The following is a 23599-nucleotide window of genomic DNA, read 5'->3' on the forward strand; positions in this document are numbered from 1 at the left end:
GCGCTGGCTGTGATGTGTCCACAAAAGCTGGATATGTTATTATTTACATAGGCCGCTCGGCGACAACAGAAATAATACATGAAAAACAACCCCGTACACACGCTTCATCATTAACGCGATAGCGTCACATACCGAGTTTTGCATAAATTAATGTTGTGCATGTTTTATCATCTGCTTATTTTAATAATTCGCAAGTATCCACGTGAATGCGCACGTGGATACTTCGGAATTACAGATGCTCTCTTCGCAGGATAAAAAAACCATATATAAAGGGAGAAGGTTATGATATTCCTCTAGTTTTGCTTGCTTTGCTCGCTAGGCCGTCTTCTGGCGCTGCTGTCGCATGCGAAAAGCTACACCGCAGTGTGTATTTTCACGGGGTACAAGTCAAGAAATGGCTTCTCCTGGTCTTTGTATTTTTTTTAGTCATATTGCAAGATGAGAAATCGAAAACACGACTAGACGCTTAAGACGAGTGCGGTTTAAACCATGCAATGCACTGCGGAGAAAACATTCAATCAGGTTGCATATAAAGGCTTCGAGCTTTCATTTTTGGTAATTCAATTTACATAAAACAACACTCTACCATTATCGAGTGTTGTTGTTAATAATAATAATAATAATAATAATAATAATAATAATAATAATAATAATAATAATAATAATAATAATAATAATAATATTCAATCAATCAATCAATGATTTATTTAACGTGCCCAGGAACAACCGTAAGGTCTTTGTGCTGACGCACGCAAAAAAAAAACAATAAAAATAAACAATACAGACAGTTTTCAGAAATAAAAAGAGCAAAAACACGTAGACAAAGAGAAATGAACACAAAAGGGGAGGAGTAAAATAAGACAACACGAGAAATATTGACGGGGAATAAAAAATTAGATTGCATATATACAACTATGTGGAAAGACTGAGAAGGGAAGACTTTTGTACAGTACGGCCCACTGGTAAAGGGAACACTCGAATGAGCAACTTTCATTTTGTTGGCCCCCTAACGGCTAGTGGATGCGGAAAGATTGTTCGTGCACGTTACTAGTCTATCATAAGGCTTCAGAACTGTCAACCACCAGTAGTGTTACACAAACCTAAGCCAGTATGCTTTTGTAGGTGAGAGATATCCGGACATACCCGAAGCGCAAGTGTTCCCTTTAACAGTGGACCCGTCTGTACATTGTGCCACACTATGTCAAAACAGTGCAAAGCTCGGATAAAAACAATGATTGTGGGCTATGAAAAACGTCAAGATTAGGAAAATTAACATTACAGAGACTTTGTATTCTGTGAACGGTAGAGTGTGGGAAGAAGCAGGCGGGTACGTGAAACGGTCTGTTCTCTCTGGTTAACTTACGCGGAATTCGAAAATTTACACAATTGAGAAGTACAGGGCAGGATATGATACCGTGGACTAGCTTGTAAAGAAATAAGAGATCAGAGCGATTTCGTCGGCAGTGAAGTGATGGCAGTGATAATAATTCAGCAGTATTTGAACGAGATCCAGAGTCATTTTTAGCGAAGCGATGGTTATATATGCTGAGGAATTTCTTCTGGACTCGTTCAATGGTGTTACCGCTGGATTGAGCAATGCCATTCCATATCACGGACGCATACTCAAGTTGCGGAAGACATATTGCCGTGTACAATTTGTGTAGGGCCATGGGAGACCTGAATTCTCGAGATATTCTACAAACACATCCGAGAGAACGAAGGCCCCGCATAGCAGCACGCTTAACGTGAGCAGAAAAGTTTAACGCGCTGTCAACAACAACACCAAGATCACTGATCTCATAAACCTTGCATAAGGACACAGAATTGACAGAGTATTGAAATGACACGCTAGATGTTTTGCGAGTGATAGACATGAATTTTGTCTTCGAGGTATTCAGAGAAAGGTTATTACCGTTGCACCATTCGGAAAAAGAGCGCAAGTCTGACTGCAGCAAAGCGACAGTCGTTAACTGAATGAATTTCCTTAAAAATCTTGGTGTCATCGGCATACAAGAGGAAAGAAGAATTACGAATGGCAAAAGAAATATCATTAACGTAAATTAAAAATAGGAGTGGGCCTAATACCGACTCTTGAGGGACCCCACTAGTCACTTTATACAAAGAAGACGTTTGGCCATTTACGGCTACATAACAATATCTATTGAGCAGATAGCTCTGCAGGAGATTCACAACTGACAAGTCAACATCAAAGTGCGCAAGTTTAACCATAATCAGTGTGTGGCTGACTACGTCAAAAGTTCACCAAAGTGGTAAAGTGGGCATGTTGGTATTCCATGCTTCAGAAGGGTAGAAGCGCACTGAAGACGAGCACACAATGAAGACACACACACGCAGCGCTATGTGTGTGCGTGTGTGTGTCTTCATTGTGTGCTCGTCTTCAGTGCGCTTCTACCCTTCTTAAGTACGTCAAAAGCCTTGCTCAGGTCACAGTAAATTACGTCAACCTGTCCTCTCTGAGAAATAGGTGTGGAGATCTGCGTCATGAAACTAGCAAGATTTGTGGTAGTAGGGAGAATAGAAAACTCTATCCAGCACCGCATAAGAACCTCACAGCAATGGAATCTGCGGCGTTACGCAGACTCCAGACAAACACATACACGAACTTACACAGGCTACATGTACTCTACCCCACAGCATACAGAGATATATGTCCGTGGTGCGGGGCCCCACCAACTCTGTTTCACATTACATGGGAGTGTACACTTCACAACGAAGAACACCACAACATGAATAACACAGAGGAAAAATGGGAGGCACTGCTGTCCAGCTCGGCCTTTGATGATCAGCTTTGTCTGATCCAACGGGCAGAGAAGATGGCAAGGGCCAGCGGAGCCCTGGAATAGGGGCCCGACCATTTGCTTTGCTCCGCGTTATACGCAAATAAAGTTTCTCTCTCTCTCTCTCTCTCTGAGCGGCCAGCGAGAAAACCATGTTGATTAGGAATCAATGAGTTTTTCACACTAAAAGACAATATGTTGTGAAGAGCCAGCTCGAAGATCTTTGATGTGGCACATAGTAGAGAAATCGGGCGATAATTAGAAGCACCTGTTTTAGAGCCCGACTTAAATACTGGAAAAACACGAGCAGTTTTCCACATGCTAGGAAATGTGGAAGTGTCCAGGCAGTTATTAAATATCGTAGTCAATAATAATAATAATAATAATAATAATAATAATAATAATAATAATAATAATAATAATAATAATAATAATAATAATAATAATAATAATAATTGTTGAGCTTTAACGTCCCAAAACCACGATATGATTATGAAGGACGCCGTCGTGGAGGGCTCCGGAATTATTGACTACCTGAGGCTCTTTAACGTGCGCCTAAACCTAAGATTTATTTCAGTATTTTTAAATATGGTTCGTCGACGCCGATTCCGTAGCGCTTGCGTAACTGCTGATACTCGACCGAATCAAATGCCTTCTCGTAGTCCATGAAGGCTATATATAGGGTTTGGTTATATTCCGCGCATTTCTCTATCGCCTGATTGACAGTGTCAGTATGGTCTATTGTCGAGTAGCCTGTACGGAATCCTGCTTGGTGCTTTGGTTGACTGAATTCTAATGGTGTCCTAATTGTATTAGCTGCTATCTTTGTAAACAGCTTGTAGACAACGGACAGTAAGCTGATCGGTCTGCAATTTGTCAAGTCCTAGACGTCCCCTTTTTTATGGATTAAGATGATCTTAGTATTCCTCCAAGATTCGGGTACCCTCAGCTTAAGAGACATTTTGTATACAGGGTGGCCAGTTTTTATAACACAGTCTGTCCACTCTTTCAACAGATCTGATGTTACATGATCCTCACCAGGGGCTTTGTCTCTTTTTCCCTCCAAGGCTTTCTTTATTTCCCCTGTCGTTACCGGTAGGATGTCCGATTCCTCTGGGCTACTATTACTTCTTACATTATCATCCTGGTTGTCCCGCCTAGTGTACAGATCTCCGTAAAACTCTTCAGCTGTTTAAGCTATCCTACCCTTGTGTTAGTGCCTTTGCCTTCCTTGTCCCTTATTACATACATCTGGTTTTTGCCTGTGCCCAGTTTCCTCTTCACCGCTTTGAGGCTTCGTCCGTTCTAGAGATGACTAATAGAAACGTGGGACGAAGTCAGTCACGTGCGAGCCGGGCAATGTCCCCTGCCCCTACACCATAAATTAAGTAAAACAATACAATTCGGCTTCCTAGATGAAGTTCAGGAGCGGTTTATGCTATTCGCGGATCCATTTGGAATCAACGTCCATCGACACTGTCAACCAGTTCAAGGTGAGGTTGTGATGTTCAAAGAGTACTCGAGAGAGTATAGTCGGAGTTTACTAAAATAAAGTATACATTGAAGTATAAAGTACACTGAAATAAAGTATAGATAGACCGCGTGCGCGTCGCTCGCACCATATACGCATCAAACGATAAACTTTTACCAACCTTCGTTGATACTAACTGCAGTTGTTGCATTTTAGAAACGCTGGTTGTGCTTTCGCGTGTTGGCTAGCAGGTGAATGTATGCCGCAGATATGTATAGTCGTGAGCAAGATGACATACAACTCTGAAATTACCTTTTAAATAGGCCATAGCGGCTAAACTCAGCGAGCAAGCGCAAAAGTATTCACGACACCAAATGCTCAAACGGAAATGTGACTATGGCGATTCAGTGCGTTAGATTTACATTAGTACATTACAAGTATTCGTACACTAAACATTAATTCGGTGTTCGGCTCATATTGATGACAACAGAACATCTTGACGGCATAGGCACGCGGTAACACACATGTCGTTTAAGTGCTACGTCCGATATACATACATACGCTCGGCAATACCTACACTGACTGCGTTATTCATTTCACATTTCATGCGTACAGATATATGCAGATGCGTTCGGATATGTGAATTGTTTTACGATGTAAGAATATTCAACGTGTTCTTTTCGTTTCGCGCTCCCACGGCGCCAACGAGCAGCGGGTGACCGAACGGCTGGCTCGCTCGATGTACACACGTTTCCCATAGTGCTTCACGCTCCCGCGGGGCGTTCTGGGATTGCTTAAAAAAGGTTTATTAGCAAGAATCTCCCAATGCATTCACCCTCTTTCTTTAGGCTATCATCTGATGCTTTGCAATCATATCCCTCAATTATTTTTACTATATATCTGCACCTAATTATTATTTGCCTGTAACTATCAATTTAATAATTACTCCTTTAAATTGCAGAAGGGTCTCTTGAAGGGCCAGTTGGTATAACTGTTACTGCGTTGAAAACAGCGCGAGAACGGGACGAAGGGTAACAAACAACACAAGCACTGTTCTGATGTTTTCTTAGCATTCGGGCCTTTTTCGCTCTGTTTTCAATGCAGTAACATGTAGCAACTGGCCCTTCAACACAGCCTTCTGCAATTTGTTTCTCTTGCATCAGGCTCTTTCGCACCCAGTGTTTTGCATGACTCATCAATGTACTACCAGCACTTGTATTGTTTTAAATGCGAAGCATTTCTTAGCGAACACTTGACGCTTTGGGCATATCTATCTATCTATCTATCTATCTATCTATCTATCTATCTATCTATCTATCTATCTATCTATCTATCTATCTATCTATCTATCTATCTATCTATCTATCTATCTATCTATCTATCTATCTATCTATCTATCTATCTATCTATCTATCTATCTATCTATCTATCTATCTATCTATCTATCTATCTATCTATCTATCCGCCTACGCCTGGGTGCTCTCTTGATCGCCTCCTTAACTTGGTGTAGACCAAAATTGGCAGGAGAGGGTAAGAGGATTTGACGAATATGACTGTCGGGTCTTGACGTGAATAACGTGAAAATCCTGTCGCGTACGTCGTCAAACACTTTTCTCCAGACACGTGTGGCGCATACCCGTGTGCCACGGGCCGCGGTGTACGGGTATGCGCCACAGGTGATAGATAGTTTATATCTACCCAGAAACGGCGAAACAGACATTGGTAATTTAAATGCGAGAGCGTTAAGAGAAACCGATATCGGCAGCGTTGACCTGACAAATGGAAAGAATAAAGATTAGGATCTCAGCAAGAATCGAACCCAAGTACAATTCTGCGTGGTAGTCAGGCATTCTACCACAGAGCCACACCAGGGCTACAAAGTGGTTTGGAAAAAGAGACTATGCAGACGTAATGTCGGTGCAACATTCATTGTGGTTGTGGTGCTGGGTAACTAATTTGACAAGAAAGCAATAAACACTACATATGCATCCCTACGATACAGGCGTCATATCAGATTAATTTATGTGGTTCCAGTGTTGCCTCCGCTTTTATAGCAGTCTAATAAACCTTACAGTTGTATTCCTATGATTCAGTAAGCTATACTGAAGCATAAATCGACCCCTTCGGAACACATTAACGAAAGTTACGTATGATATTCACATGATTACAGCATAAAGTGCACTTAGTTTCGATAATACTAACGTATGTGCTCTAACGTGAGGGCTGACGTTACGTCGCACCATAAGTTACCCTTTAAACGCCAGTATTGTCTACGTGCCTGGTAAGCCCACGATGTGCACACAGCTACTGCACTTACAAAAGCACGTCGATCCACCTCGTAACGCTTGGCTCAAAGCCACAACGTACAGCATAAAAGTACTCGTTGACTGCTTCGCATGAAACCGATTCCCACAACGCGTGGGATCTGCCGAAAATTTTTCTTTAGCCTTCGTCCAGTTTTCGCGCTGTTTTCAAAGCAGTGCTCCTTTAAATCGTGATCTCTCGTAAATGTTTCTTGTGGCACATGTCAGTGATTAATGGCACCCATATTAAACGAATAATTATAATTCATTATGAATTAATTATATTTATCGCTGCTAATAATTAACGATATTCTATTATTTTCCGCCATCGTACTATAACTGCATAGATTCATATTGCCACGAGCGTTTCTTATCACTTTTGCTCACCATAAGCAACGCTCATCTATCACCGTCAGCAACGCTCAGCGCAAACCGCGCCTCATTGTTCGAGAAGCTTCGCGATTATTGTAGATCGTTTTGTTCAGATTGCGCGCAAGTCGCGAACACTCGAGCTTATTCTAGAGCTTGCGCGACTACCAGCAATAACGCTGGAATATTCGACGGCACATGTATAAATGCCGACGCGCTTCACCGCTTGTCGGTTGATCGACGGTCGACGCTCTGTTCGCCGCTATCAGTGCATACCGTGTGTATTGCTGTAAATTAATTTTCCCTTTCTCGGCCACAAGTTCGGCCACATAAAGAGTTTCATCTTGGACACGTCGCCTGCGGTCTTCGTCGACGTCACGACTGCGTGACAATATACTATGCATCTTAATTATGTCCTGCACTGACAGCTTTCACCCCTACATTTAAAATATGTTGAATTCATCGTCGCCATTCATTAGTAATGCACTTCATGCCAAGGTGCGATTATAGATCAACATTATAGTAAGTCATTCCTACTGTGATTTCTGGGATATAACCTAATTTTAAAAATTCGCGCAGCTTGCACTGAGTCGCGCAAGGCTGGGCTAGAGGGGAGCTGGTCGACACTTGGCTGGTCCTGGCTTGACCAGCCAAGTGTCGACACGTGCCTTCACAGGCCGATGCACGAAGTGTTCACAGGATCACATTGTAAATCGCGAGTATAGACTATGTGTTGATAGGGTTCGATTGGGTAGCGCTTGGCAATCACAACACCAAGTAGGTCCCAACACCAGTAAATCACAAGCAATCAATGAATGTGCTTAAGCAGGTTAATTATAATAATTAGCTTAATAGCATTGTAACGGAAAAACAGCGCGAGAAGACAGGGATGAAAGGGGCACACACACAATGCTTGTGTGTGTACCCCTTCCGTCCCTGTATTCATGTGCTGTTTTTTTGTTCGAGCGACTCATTGGACCACCTTCAAATCTGACATGGAAGAAGGTTGCAGCGAGGGCCTACGATGTGGGTTACAGCAAACAATTAAGAGTACAATGCAAAACGCCACTCGCACGTTGACAGTCTCTTCCACGCGAAACGATCTCGACATATAGTTGGAACGACTTCAAGCACTGCGACGCCGGGCGGAGCGTCGATATCGGCGCACGAAATCAATTCACGACCTTAGGGCAGCCAGGAGGATGCAAAAGAAGATTCAGCGTCGCATGGACAGATTAGCGTCGGAACGTTGGACGAGGTTTTGCCAGACGCTGGACCCCCGCAAGCCACTTTCTCACATTTGGAAAACTGTGCAAGGGCTGCGCTGCCTTCCGGAACAACGTTTTCCATTCAAAGCGCTCGCACTCTTTGAAGGGCGGCAAGACATCGATGTCGCAGAAGATTTTTGTGCGCGGATCGCCAACCAAACGATTCGTCCAGATTCTCCAGCCCGAGGTGACGTCCCCCATTCCCGTGACTGCCGCATGGACCTCCCTTTCACAATGGAGGAGCTCGAGGCGGCAGTAGCTCTCTGCAGGCGTTCTACCTCTCCGCGTCCAGATGGTATACCATATCGAGCTTTGTGCAACCTGGGAGAAGCCGCAAGGAGATAATTGCTGAGCCTATACAACTCCTCATGGCAGGACGGCAATGTTCCCGATGACTGGAAAGTAAGCCGCTTGGTGCCCCTCTTGAAGCAGGGCAAATCGCCACTCGAACTCGCCTCGTGTCGCCCAATTGCACTAGCCAGCTGCGTAGGAAAGATGATGGAAAGAATGATCCTTGGCCGCCTGGAGTGGTACCTTGAACACTACAAGATTTATCCGAACTCCATGGCTGGTTTCCGACGTGACCGCTCTTCCATCGACAATGTAGTTGATCTCGTTTCGTATGTTGAGCACGAAAAGTCCCGCAAGCGACTATCTGCAGCTTTGTTCTGAGATGTGAAAGGTACATACGATAACGTATTACATGAGGCCATTCTCGATACACTTGCGGCGGCGGGCCTCGGTGGTCGAATTTTTTCGTGGATTGCAAGTTACCTGGCTGCAAGGTCATTCTTTGTGTTAACAGACGATGGCCCAACTACACCACGCTATACCTCCAGGGGCGTTCCTCAAGGCGGAGTTCTCAGCCCGACGCTATTCAACCTCGCACTTACTGGGCTTGCTGACTACTTGCCAACTACCATCAAGGTCTCTGACGACATCTGTGTCTGGACTTCGGCAGTCACACGTCCTCAGATACGTGCGCGGCTTCAAAGAGCAGCAACATTGACAGCTAGCTACTTGTGTAAACAAGGTCTTAGCATATCACCAGAAAAATGCGCAGCGGTGGCATTCACTCGGAAACTAATGAAACCTTATGTCATCTCAATCAACGGGCGGCCCATTCCTTATGCCAGAACTCACAGGTTTCTTGGCGTCATCATTGACAGGGACCTCTGTTGGAGCACGCACGTGGCCTACCTGAAGCAGCGCCTGACAGCAATTTCCCAGTTATTCAAGTTCTTGGCAGGAAAGACATGGGGGATGTTAGTAGACGCAATGTTGGAACTCTACAGAGCTCTCTTTCTCGGTTTTCTTAGATATAGCCTGCCCGTGCTGAGCAGTACTTGTAAGACTAGTGTTCGTGTTCTGCAGGCAGTACAAGCTCAAGCACTCAGAGCGTGCCTCGGTTTGCCCAGATGTACGTCAACAGAGGCAACTATTGCGATTGCTCATGACCATCCAATGCAAACTCACATTACGGTGGAAGTCCTGAGAACACACGTCACATTTTGCACGTGCTCCCTGTCATCACCTTGCAACACTGCCTTCAGAGAGGCGCCAAGCATCATTCTCTAATACTATCGTCAAGTACAGGGACAAACTTCCCTCGGGCTTCACCACTGCATCTAAACCACCGATGCCCCCTTGGTGTTTTATTCGACCCACAGTTCAACTCAGTGTACCAGGGATCCGGAAAAAGTCTGAGTTGTCGTCACCTGTGCTGAAACAACTGTCTCTGCTTCTTTTGCACGAGAAGTATGCGGACAGTGTACATATATATACAGATGGTTCCACAAACAACCAGTGTTCGTCCGGTGCGGTGGTTGTCCCAGCAAGAGCTATCACCATCAGCTTTAGGACTGACCACTCCACGACGTCGACAGCTGCGGAACTAGCTGCTCTGCGCGCTGCACCTCGTTTGGTCAATCGGGAACCACCTCAACATTGGTCTATCTTCAGCGACTCAAAGGCAGCCCTACAATCTGTGCTATCTGCTCTGCGTCGGGGGCCGTACGAACAGCTCGTATTTGAAATTAGATGTCTTCTCCATACTTCACATGACAAAGGGCACCACGTGACGTTTCAGTGGCTGCCAAGTCACTGCGGCGTCATAGGGAACGAACACGCCGATAATGCCGCTCGGGAAGCTCATGAAAGCACACGGGAAGATACCATCCCACTTTCAAGGTCTGACGCTGCCAGCAGTCTTCGAGGGCTTGCACATGAGATAACGCTCGCTCTATGGTGCCTATCAAGCAGCCGAACCAACCGGACCAATCGTCAACACCACCTGTCCTCTTTGATGCATCTCTGTATGCCAACTGGACTCCGGCGAAGAGAGGACACACTGCTTTATCGCTTATGGCTAGGCGTGGCATTCACGAAGTCCTATTCCTTTCGGATTGGAATGGCCGACAACGCTCTTTGCGATGCCTGTCGTTGCGAGGAGACGCTACACCACGTCCTGTGCGACTGTCCGGCATATAATGTGCAGAGACAGTCACTGGCGTCCGTTCTAGCGCGCCTTGACAGTGGACAAATGTCTGTTGAAACAGTTCTTGCATGCCGTCAACAGAAGACATCACAGCTGAAGGCGACGAAGGCACTGCTGAGGTTTTTAAGAGCGACGAGAAATGTCGCGTACCACGCAAGAGTGACCGACTGATTCTGTGTGTGCAGTGTCATGCGCTATCTTTCTATCTTCTCTCTCTCTTTCCTCTCCATCTTTATTCTCCCCCACCCTGTTCCCATGTGTAGAGTAACAAACCGGTTGTCCTATACTGGTTGACCTCCCTGCCTTTCCTTCTCTATTATTTCTTCTCTTCTTGTTAGAATGCTACCAAACCAACGAGCCCACCGACATGCAATAGCTTAATAGGTCTTAGTGGCACATTGGAGACTTGGTCTCGATTAGCCTGAATCCCAAGTCAGACTAGGCTTAATTATAACTTAATTAGTTTAATTAGCGTATCTCGCACATTCGAGGCTCGGCCTCTACTAGCTTGCATTCGAAGTCAATATAAGCCTAATGAACTAATTAGCATAATTAACACTAATTAGTTCAGCAGTGTTTAGTTTTAATTAGCATTTGCTCGGCACATATTGCCGAGCGGGCATGACTATGCAACAAGAATCTCAACTCGGCTTAATTATGGCTAATTAGCCATTGAGTTAATTATGCCTGGTTAATTAGGATTGGCTATGATTCACTTAGCTTAACTAGGCCCAGTTATGCTGAACACGCCGACATGATGATGATTGTTTGTCTACATCGCGAGTCAGACAAAGGGTGGGATAACAGCTCTGCTGTAAAAATAAATATTTTAATTGTGCTGCAGAGTCCTTAATTGCCAATTAGCAAAACATTCTAAATGTATTCAGCCTCTCCCTCTATGCTTTCATTTGATCCATTACGACGATATCGTCCTATTAATTTATTGACCATCTACCCACACTTGATAATTGCCTACATCAATCACTAATAAACGATAAAATATGTTTCTCTTGCATAAAATTTCACTTGTCACCTTTAATCACTCGGTTCCATAGATTTCCCCCAAAATCATCTGCGACTACTAACCATCGATCACTACCCGTAAAGATAAAAAATTGCGTGTTATTATCTATCCCTGATCGTAATTTCTTGCATTGAATACCGTATACATTTTATGTACGTATGCTTCTATACTGAAAGGCTTCTATTATGAGCTTAAAATTGGTGATTTCATCGTTACAAGTGATGACTTTTATCGTCAGGGTGCAAATGTGCATAATGTTGCTGAGTAAACCTCAGTCAGTGTGAATACTTGCGGGTACGTCATTGTCAATTGTGTTAATTATCTATAATAATTAAGCTAAAAGACCCCTAATCACGAATTAGCAACTTGACATTCTTACATCTAATTAAGCTAAAATGCCCCTAATCACTAAATAGCAAATTAAGATTCTTATATCTTTCATCCTCTTCGTCTCCAGTCCATGTGATACATCACAACGATATCCTCCGATTAGTTGATTTTTATTTACCCCTTTCCTATTTAACACTAAGTGTGAGTATTAATAATTCCAGAGTACGATTACCATGTCTTTTATACTTTTTATTAGTAATTAGCTATAACAGTACCTACTGCTAGTTACATGCGATAGCCATCTAGTATCAATGGTGTACGTTGCAATACTACCTATAAATATACTATATATGATACATGTCCTTCTGTACTGAGCGCTTTCACCAATAAGCTTTAAATAAATTGTTAAATTCATTAGTACCTTTGATTACATATACTCAATAGAGGAAGATTCGCATTCGTATCAATGTCTCTTGTTAATTATCACTTGCTTTGAATTACGAGGAACTATTCTCGTTTTTGATAATCTGCTCTAATTAACCTACGATTTCTCATTGCTAATTATCAACGGAAGAACTCCACAGTATTCATACCCTCTATATCTTGAGCAGCTTCAAGAAAAACAAATTTGTATAAAAAAACTGACATTTTCCCGTGTTTTCGGGCCACCGAAAGCACTATGAAGCGCATGCACCCCTATAAGGTGGTTTCGCTGCAATGCACCTTTCTACAAAAGTTCCCGTCGAACCTCGGGAACTTCGCCAACATCAGCCATACTTCACAGGTACAAAGACTGAATCATCTAGATTGGATCACTTTAGTGATTTAAGCAGGTGATGGCGCATTCTTTTTATATATATTTTTAAATTCTCTCCTATGGAGTTTCACATAGCACATAAAAGTGGTTCTCGAACCCAGGAAATTTATGGGAATAAAACAAAACTTCTCGCACTGTGAGATGATGACTCCCAGATTATATGGACGAAGTGATTTAAGCTTATATTGAGGCGTTGCACTACAATAAATGTTCAAAGGTCGTTTCCCATTCAGTGAAACTGCCACTCAGCAGCCAACGCAACAGATGGCGCTAGTTGTCGATGTCCCGAATTCCTGGACATGCTCCGAGCTGCCGCCGCTTCGGTGCACTTCAAACGCGGCACAGTCACAAGCTTCTACTGCATCGAATGACGACCGGCGAGGACGATGCTGGGTACGTGCGAATAACAGTAGGAAATGGCATCTTCTGGAAGTAACAAACACCGCAGGAAATTCGAAATGACGGATCTCGGTCTCGATGCAGCGGTACCTCGTCTCTCGTCGCGAACGGCGCCATGTTGCATTTTTCATTGGTTCGTCTTAACCGTTACGTCAATGTAAAGATCGGCCGTAGTTGGACGCGCATAATACAAATGGACAGCGGTACAGTTTACTTTTTATTCTTAGCTTGTCACCGACTATAGTGCGAAGCTGTCATATTTTTTGTTTCTTTTTTCGTAAGTTTATCACGCCATAGTGACAATAACCATGAAACCCCGCACCGTCCGGTCAACTATTAAAAATATAGTTTAGAAAAAGAGATATTACTGTCGTGCATTTCCAGAAGTTATAACAACGCAGATGCTGTTAAAGAAGAATGAATGAATGATAAAGTTTATTCTGGCAAAGGAATTCTCGAGCGAAAACGGTGAGACATGAGGGGTTAAATAAGAACGAGAGGCGGACATTCGCGTGGAGATATTCGAGTGAATAGCTATCAGCATCGCCGTAATAAAAGAATAGGGAAGGTCCACTGCACGGAAATGAGCGCGTTTTTGTCTTTTTCTTTTTTCGTCTTCATGTGGTTTTATTCCCAGTAACTGTGAACATATAAGAACGCATACACGGTCTGCAAAAAGACGCTTCGCCATAAACTCAGTGCAGAATGCAGTTACAATGGTGCTAAAGATGGCAGTACTCATATTTGCAACCTTGTGACCATCCTAGTGATGCCTACGCGATGGCTCTTGACCTTTTTATCCCATATATGCCTTTTCTTTTTTTCCTTTTTTTAACCATAGGCGCGTTTATTTTTCATGCTGATATTCATGCCTTTGTATTGTTTCTTAAGTAGTGGGACTGTATTCGCCGCTTCGAGTCGCAAACTCACACACAGTTACAATAAATATATAAAAATTACGTGAGAACACGCAATTAGAAAACTGTTTTGTCCACCTGTTTATTAGTTTTTTTTTCTTGCTTCCTCTTTGATTGAAGACTTACCGATACCTATGGTGTTGCACTGCTGAGGACAAGATCGCGTATCGATATCGTCCACGGCGGCCGCATTGCGATGGTGGTGGAATTCAAGAGCGCTCGTCTGCCGTGCGCTGAGTGCGCGCTTATCAACTAAGGTGAAAGTTGTTCCGCCAATACGGTACACCTCATAACCTTGTCCTCGTACTGGGACGTAAGTTTCTGACTAATTTTTTTGTTTTACTTCTCGACAAAAAAAGGGAATGCTACCCCTGGCTCCACTCAATGCCTTGCTTCATTAAAGCTTGTTCCTCTTTTTTATATTTATTTTCTCTCCTCTTCATTTTGATCTGATTGCCGAAGTTCCAAGCTCTGCTGCTGCCGCAGCACTACGTCCAATGGGTCGGTGACTGGACGTCTACCAATGTACAAAGAAATCAATGTCGCCAAAGTGGATTCCGCGCGCCCAGCAAACATATGTCAAAAAAAAAAACCGAGCTAAAGGAGCCTCACATAAGGGGATGTAAAAATACAATAGCGAAAACTGTGCCGAACGTGTCTAGATGCGGTGAGATTCTGTCCTTGCACGGGCTTCCGCATCCGTGACCGTGCAAACTGATCGCGGCCCACTGAGACCCAGGCACATTGGTGTCGCTGGCTAGGCCCGAAAGCGCGATGCTCCGCAGTCCCAGGTGAGTTTGTGTTAGTGCTTTGCGACATCGGATACAAGCAGCGACAAGGGTATGTGTGCTATTTGGTTTTTGTATTCGTTGGGTGAACATGAGCGTCTTTTTGTAGCTAACGTCGATGGGCAATGCTTTGAAAACCGCAGTGTTTACGTTTTCTTTTTCTTTTTTCGGGGACTCTTAAATGTGTTTCCTTTGTATTTCTTCTCCGCCCCCGCGTTTCGTGGAGTTAAGAGTGTGCACATATTTACAGACGTTCATTACCGTTGAACACCTTTAAAAGCTGATATTCGTATTTGTTTTGTTCCTTTATCTGAAAACCTCGAGTTACATTTTTTGTTCGTTAATCATGCCCGTATAATCCTCTAGTATCATCATAACCTTCATTACCTTCCCTTTTTCATCACTGCAAACCATGTCTAACGCGGCACTCGGACTCACAAATTAAGGGCTCTTTGGTCTATTCTAGTCATTCTCAACTGTCCTCATAGCAAGCTCTAACCGACGCGCAAGAAGTATCGTAAACAGTTCTTGCTAGCGCTTTTACTGTTCGATGCAAAGGGGCATTAGTGACGCTCCACGTACGTTACTGTCATGGCAAACATTATCTTCCAAGTAAAGCACTACTGCCATCAGTGTGTAGCATGCTCGCAGAAAAAAAAGTTGCCTAATCAATTACGTGCTTGCTCTTATAGCTGTACATGAAGAGCCATAAGGCTTGCTTCATTAGCAAAATGAGCCGACCGAAGTGAAAGAGACTAAAATGGCTTTTAAAGTAGTTGCGCTGACACTAGCTCGAGGCCTTAATGTGGCATTAGACATATGATACAAAAGCTCAGTCCACTGCAGTAATAAGAGTTCACATTATCACTCGAAAGGCGAAGCCTTGGCAGCGGTATCAAATCATAGAATTATCACACAAAGTAGAACAGATAAATAACCAAAAGTATATGACGAAGAAAGTGGGCGGGGCAATCACAACGACCGCAGCTGATTCGGTTGAGCATCCTACACGTAATGCGAAGGTCGTGGGTTCAGTCCCCAACAGCGGCGATCCTTTCTTTCTCGTTCCCTTTCCTTGATTTCCCTTTATTTCATAATTAGTACACTTCATTTTAAAGCCTCAAGAATATCACAAATGCTTTGCTTCGCTTCATTATCTGTCGGCTTCTTTTGTGTCCAACAAAAAATGCACCCCTCGATTCATTTTCCTTCAAACAAGCTATAGCTCGCAGCTCTTGTGTCCTACCGTATGACTTGCACTAGACTTCGTCGACTGCAAAAGACACGCCTGTAGTCTCGCCACCGGAAAAGACGTCAACAATGTTCACTTATTCCCGACGAGCACTCGCGGTCACACCGCTGGGGTGATTAAGAGCGGCAGCATACCGGAGAGTGTATAAATACGTGCGTGCGGGTAACATCTTGCCTGCTGCAATTCATCTTGTAGTGTTTTTTTTTTTTCCCCAGTCTAGGAGCAACGAATCGAGCTCAGCTAGGTTATTCTCTCTGCCTTTCTCTTATCACTTTCTTTCTCTCTCTCTCTTTTCAGGTCTGTCATTTTCTTTCTTTCTTTGATCACGTCATGCAATCAATTATCCGCCGGTTTGGCTTCATCGGTCCCTTTCCCCTGCCATGTAATGCTATCTGTCGTTTCTACTTCCTTCATTTTTTATTGCTTTTCAGGCGGTAGTCGCATACAGTGATTTCTTTTTCTGGCTCTAGGAGGGTGTTCCACAGCGCTGTCATGGGCGTACACCGCCTTCCATTCCATTCATAATGTGCGCATAGATCCCTCGCTTTTCCTTCGCGGTTACGTCTTGGTTATCTCCCCACCGGCTTCTCGCGTAGAGGCACGATACAAACCCCATTCTAGATAGCGGCCCAACACCCGCCACTATTTAAAGAAAAAACACATTTCGTGTTGTGCCGTTAAAGAGACTTAAATATCGATTAGCGCTTCTCGGATCACAAGGCAGATTCTGTTAGATCGAATAAGATCAAAAGTATAAATGTCGGTAGTAATTCAAATTGGGAGGGGCCACAGTAACGACTGTGCGTCTTGCTGTCATTCCCCCTAAAGCATTCGCAATGCGGGAGGACATTTCATCGGGACGTCTTCAAAGTAAAGATCTCGTTAACTCCACCCTGCGCTCGCACTCGATATATTCATTAGTTATCTCTCCCCCACTTTTTTTTTCCTTAGACAAACAGTAGTCCACTGCAATTCTTACTTTTGTACCATCGGACAAGATTTCACTTTTCTAAGATATTGAGCACAACGTTAAGAAAGAAAAGCCGGCTCCTAAGGGAATCGTTGAGACCTAATCTATATTGCTATGAGCAATCTGGGATAACGAAATAAAAAAGAAAAAGACGGAAGTACAGATGGGTTTTTCCCTATCGTCTAACGAATCCTCTGCGTGCATCAAGGAATAAATAACGACGGTCACTTTGAGCAATGATTAGGGCAAGCATTTCTGCTTCTCCGTGATTTCCTTAGAGCTTAGACAGTGACAAATGCTCCTGTAAACTTGTAAAAGCCGCCTGACAAAAAAAGGTATTAGTGTTAACATATAAACAGAGTCTCCATAGATCACATTACGTTATGACCCGCTTGGATGGGACATGCATCGCCCGCACATTTGTGCTAAAACGAAGAAGAAGAAAAAGCTGGAGCAGAAGCCCAAATTATATGCGGCACGCTGACAGAACAAGATAGATAGGCGTATATGTGTAGTAATGTTGTGGAAAAACAGGGCAAAGCACCGCGAAACTTTCAAACAGCTAATGGTGTTGTTTTGACCTTACTAAGGCAACTCTCACCTACTGCTTGACGTCCTTTGCGTCTGTCATCGAGGTCCTCCACAAGAGATTTAGCGAATAAAAGCTGACCGTAGCTAATTGAGTAATTATGGTAGCTTCCTCATTATAAAGGAACACTGAATATATTAAGCCGAGATAGTGACGCCACCTGATCTGTACGAACGTACCCATCATTTGGTGCCATTACAGGCTAGTTTATGGAGTTCGACAGAGAGGGAGCTCGTTTGAGGAAAACTACGGCAGCGTGTTACACTCCAAGAAAAAAAAAAAGGAGTCATTTGACTTTTTTGGGGGCTTGCCACGTATATGGCTCTCTTTAAAGAGACACATCAACTCTCCTTGAAGATCATTATACTCTCTTCGGAGAGTCGTATCAGCCACAAGAGAGTTAACGTACCACTCACTCATCACGTGCTACGTGATGCCAAAAAGGCAGAAAAAGCGTGTTCCACACTCGCCGCCATGGCTGCGATCGGCGCTGGCTAACACGCCTACGTTTAAATGCACATATATAAACCCTATAAAGTGGACGGGGGGATGACCGCCGCCGTAGCTCAGTGGTGGAGCATCGAACTAGTTATTCGAAGATTGCAGGTTCGGTCCCTGCCGACGGCAAATTATCTTTTCGTCCACTTTACTATTGCAGGTTCGGTCCCTGCCGACGGCAAATTATCTTTTCGTCCACTTTACTTTCTTCACATCTATATCCCAATTATTACAAATAACACCCCTATACTTTCCTTCGCATTATTGTCTGTTAGTTCTCAGTAACTTCGTGAATATGGCGTACAATTTCTCTACTGTCATATAAAGACGTGACACGTTGTTATAGTAGCGATTTTGGTCAGCTTGTTGTCGAACCACAAGCGGTCGCAGACCTTGCAGCTGTGGCCGAACGTGTGGTCGAGGAAATCGCGCTTAAAGCGCGCGTCGGCGCCACCAACTTTAGGTAGCGACCGCTTTCGGCGCTTGGCCGCTGCATCCCGCGCCCGCACCTCTTCGAGGTTCTCTTGCTGCCGCTGCCGCGCTGCTTCGGCTTCGTGGGCTTGTATCTCGAGGTCCACATGTGCACGACGCTGACGTCTCTCTGCGGCATCACGAGCTCTCACCGCATGATCTTGGCGGCGAGCCCCCGCTGCTCTTGCCTTGCGAGCCCCCCGCTCCGCCGCCTTGTCTTCTTCGCTCATGTTATTAGTACCGAAGCGCATTGAGTGACGACTGTCGAAAGAGAGGAACCGCGCAGTTGTGGCCCTCTAGCGGTCTCCTATCAAACTAGAGCACGCACCGGAGTGGAGCGAGCGCCGCATGCTACAGTTGGCTATGCTATATGTCGTTTTCCCTGCGTTAATATCATCATCAAGGCGTTCGAAGAACAACAGGAAGAAGACTTCTCTTCCGCGCGATCGTGCGCTGAGCCAAGCTAGCGCCAGCAATGAATGCAGTTTACGGCGCGGGACTTCGCCCCAGCTTAAGAACCTGGCGAGCCAGCTCCTAAAACTGTTCCTAATACAGGTTAGTCGTTACCGCGTATTTCTCTTAAAGTAAACTACTCACAGATGCAGTAGCCGGGGTACAAATACATACATGTGCCGCATGTCTTAAGCACAAATATCCCGTTCTGAGAAAGGGAAAAAAGAAGCTACTACACCCACTCAACGCAAATGCTAATGCGCCCTTATGACTAATGGCTAGGCGTATCTGTGGCCGACGCTGATTGGGATGGATACAGGCTTGTGTTGGGCTTTACATAAAGTTGGCGCGGAAATGAGAACGATGTACACACTCATTTGTATTTGAATAGATGAGTGTGTGCCGGACTGCTCCTTTTCATTTAGCGTTCCAACCAACGAGCTCCGGGAATCGCCGTGTTGAAGGGTGTTAATGGATAATGATCGCTGATGTTTCTTTTTGCGTTTCCCTTCGCAAAGCGCATTAAGGATTCTAGTACAGAGCACGGCGCTTCTGGGGAACATCCCGCTGAGTTTTAGACCGGTGCGGATGAGGTTGTGGCTAATGAGCGCACGGTAGCTGCTGAAACATCATTGTGACGCTTTCTAATTGTGCTGCCGTTGTGTTTGTTGTTGTGCTTTAATATAGATTTAGCATCATTTAAGGCCTTTGCTTCAGTATTAGCAGACGCGATGTTTTTTGCAACATAGCAACATTATGTTTCTTTATTCTTGAATATTTAAAATTAACTCTTATAAGAGAAATCTAAATGACGGCTGTAAACATGACATACGAGGTCTGTTGGAAAAGTATCCGACTTTTTTTTTTTGCGAGCACCTGATGGACTTGAAACAAGCGCGCTTGCATCAGCCGACCTTGAACCTTCGTGCTCATGCGTGAATTTCTTTCTCGCCTGCCAATAGCGTCAGTCGATGGGACGCAGCGTTTGAGTGAGGTCGTGCGCAGTGCTCTCGTCGGTTTTTCATTGCAAGGAAAATGACGGAGCGACTGGAGCAGCGCTACTGCATCAAATTTTGCCAGAAACTGGGCGACAGCCAAGTGGAAACCATTTGGAAGATCAAGACGGCTTTCGGTGACGACGCTATGAGCCGCACACAGATTAAGGAGTGGTACAACCGGTTTAAAGACGGCCGCACATCGGTGGAGAGCGAGCCACGCTCCGGTCGGCCATCAACATGCCGAAATGACAAGGTCATTGCCGAAGTGAACGCTGTGGTGATGCGGGACCGTCGTGTGACTATCCGGGAAATTGCGGAAGGGGTGGGCATCAGCACTTTCTCTGCACATTCCATTATGACCGAAGATTTGGCCATGAAGAGAGTTGCGGCAAAATTCGTGCCGAAACTGCTCACGGTGGAGCAAAAGCAACTTCGTGTTCAAGTCTCACAGAACATGCTGGATTTCATAAGCAGTGACCCTAACTTCATGAACACCGTTATCACTGGCGTCGAGTCTTGGGTGTACGGTTACGACCCGGAAACCAAATCCCTGTCGTCACAGTGGAAGCATTCTACGTCACCAAGACCAAAGAAGGCCCGCCAAGTGCGAAGCAACGCCAACGTGATGCTGAGTGCTTTCTTTGACTACCGCGGTGTGCTACACCACGAGTACGCGCCACAAGGTCAAACAATCACCAAAGGGTACTACAGGGATGTCCTCCGTCGCCTACGTGATGCTGTGCGGCGCAAAAGACCTGAGTTGTGGTCAACAGGAAAGTGGCGCATTCATCACGACAATGCTCCTGCACATTCCTCACACTTGGTTGGCGAAAAGTCAGACTCCTGTAGTTCAACAGGCTCCTTACTCTCCTGATATGGCCCCCTGCGACTTCTGGCTGCTTCCCAAACTCAAGAAGACATTGAAAGGAGAGCGATTTCAGACAAGGGAGGACATTATGGCTGCAAAGACAGCTAGCTAAACTCCATTCCGAAAGAAGCCTTCTCAGAATGCTTCCAACAATGGCAGTACCGCTGGGAGAAGTGTGTGCATTCCCAAGGGGACTACTTTGAGGGGGAGTAGGTTTCCAACGCTGCAATTATGGCAGTTTTTTTTCTTCCACCAAAGGTCTGATACTTTTCTAACAGACCTCGTATATGTCTCGCAATCAGTTTTTTCCAATATACTGAGATATATAAATTTATGACAGGTGACTATGTCAACTCTGCTACATGCGTCATTTATCAATTCAGATGGGGTGTTGGAGATTAAACGCAGGAATAAAGAATACTGTTAAGAGGTAGAAAAAAGAACCTGGAAAAACAGGATCAAATCATATCAAGCCTTGATGACAAACAAAATATCAAATAATCAAGACTTGGCTGGCCTGAGTATGAGAGCAAGGTCATCGTGGCTCGAAAAGCGTGTCCCAAGCCCCTAAAAAATCACCAGCTTGGGTTAGACCCTATGGGACAAGCGCAGTTTTGATGGTAACTGCGCCGCAATATAGTGCTGGTCGCAGCAAACCATAACACGGCATGGGAAGAGAAGTACAGATTGTACTGAATCGATAGATCATATAAAGGAAAAACCATCACCATAAGTACACCCAGGATCATTGAACGGCGTAAAAGACACACAGAACTCAACGCGTGCTTGAATTTTTTGAAGCCCTTGAAACTTACACATGAAATTGACAAGGAATTGAGATGAGAAAGCCTACAAGCCGACATGAACTGGTTATAAGAGGGCTAGTATTAGTGCCGTCAATTTGTCGATTGCCCTTTCTCTTCTTTTTGTAGCACAGCAATGTGGAAGGCCAGGCATTATGAGCGTATGGCTGTGAAGTACGAAAGCAGGACAAAACATAAGCATTTGCTCGGAAGATAGCATCGCTCTTACGGTATAGAGTCAGCTCGTTGCCGATTCAATGAAAGCAAAAGAAAAAAGTCAGTCTTGTTGATGAGCGCGGTACGTGCAACGCCTTCGAGGATGTTTCGCAACGAAGCCTTCGCGCAGCAACTGGCGCGTGAAATGAATTGCGGAAGAAAACAACACTATCAGCAGACCTCGCAGCCGTTTCGCATCCCAACAAGCGGCCAGCAACGGCTCACAAGGTTTGCAACATCAAGAGAAAGGCGCAGATAAATAGCCCGCCCGTAAAGCATCTGGCCGACCGAGCAGGATTTATGCTTTCTTGCGTCTCTTTCTGCGCTGGGCATAGCTGGAAACGAAGCCGATATCACACAACTGCTTCGTTTTCAGCGTTGTTCTACTTTTCTCGACCTTATTGCGTGTCACGTAGTTTTATTTTATTTATCGCTTAGATTATTTATGTTAACGCTTGCACTGGCCCATATATATTTATCACCATTTATTAGCTTCATTCTAGTATCTAAACCTGTTAGTGTGGTATCTGCGAACGTTTCTATGGCATCAAGCCTACATTACTGATGTTTTTAAGCTCGAGCGTTAGAGAGCCCGTGTCCCAGAAAACATTGTCAGTGACGGCAGCCTTGTCGGTGAGCCAAAAATCGGCGTCGTCTGCGAGCAAAAAAATTCCGACGTATGCAAAGGTTAAAAATGAGGGCTCCAGCTGCAATCGAACCCAGGCGTTATGCATGGCAGTCGAGCGTTCTACCATAGGGCGACGCCAGTGCTTGAAACTGCGTCGGAAAAAAAGATTCTATAAAAACGTAATGTCGAGCGAGAAGTCACGTTAACCGATGCAGTATTGCGTGGTAAAAGCATAGTGTCGCACCAGGCTTCGCACCATGTGAATTGCGCAACAAGGAGGCGTTTGAAAGCTGCCAAGCCATTACAAAGGACTCCGCAATCATTTATCGTCATAATCATCACCAACAACAACAAAGTGCGCGGCTACGTTGGCGCGCGTGTTGCCTTACAGACGCGTAGTGGGCACTTCGCAACTACAATTGATGTAAGTGCCCTAGGAGTGTTCACAACGTCCAGTATCACGCGCGCAGACGTTCCTTCCCATGACAGCATCGTTGAGGTGTACTACACCGAGAAGCAAAGCAAAGCTGGGTAAGTGAATGAGACGACGATGCGAGATAGTCCGATAACGCTATCGCGTTGCGGTCTTAACGCCGAAGCTTAAATGCCGTGCAAGTCATTTTTCTGTGTTTTCTTTGGAAATATGCCTAAGCAATGGCCCACACCCATCGCACATCGCTATTCGTTACGCAGCTGCACACCCTGAGCTAAAGCTCCTGCAGAGCTAACAGCACCACCGAAGAAATAACTATGCCTTGAGCTTACCGGCTTCACGGCGTGGATGGACAGCTGTCATAGTTCCTGGAAACATCAACTACAGCACTTGACCGTCCATACACTGCCCCCACGCATACTTCTACAACAACAATGTC

The 23599-nt window shown here is 44.7% G+C and overlaps 1 protein-coding gene across 1 annotated transcript; it reads left to right on the forward strand.

Annotated features, from left to right (window-relative positions):
* Positions 1-20080: 20080 nt before the first annotated feature.
* On the forward strand, positions 20081-21086 carry LOC119394645 (protein GVQW3-like). The gene has a single exon (XM_037661962.1). The coding sequence runs from the start codon at positions 20250-20252 to the stop codon at positions 21084-21086; it is 837 nt and encodes a 278-aa protein (XP_037517890.1). The 5' UTR covers positions 20081-20249.
* The last annotated feature ends 2513 nt before the right edge of the window (positions 21087-23599 follow it).

This window comes from Rhipicephalus sanguineus, chromosome 5, assembly GCF_013339695.2.
Source record: "Rhipicephalus sanguineus isolate Rsan-2018 chromosome 5, BIME_Rsan_1.4, whole genome shotgun sequence".
NCBI classification, from domain to species: Eukaryota; Metazoa; Arthropoda; class Arachnida; order Ixodida; family Ixodidae; genus Rhipicephalus; species Rhipicephalus sanguineus.

What these genes read in the sequence shown, in the direction of transcription:
- LOC119394645 (XM_037661962.1), top strand. Translation starts at nt 20,250, where the DNA reads ATGACGGAGCGACTGGAGCAGCGCTACTGCATCAAATTTTGCCAGAAA.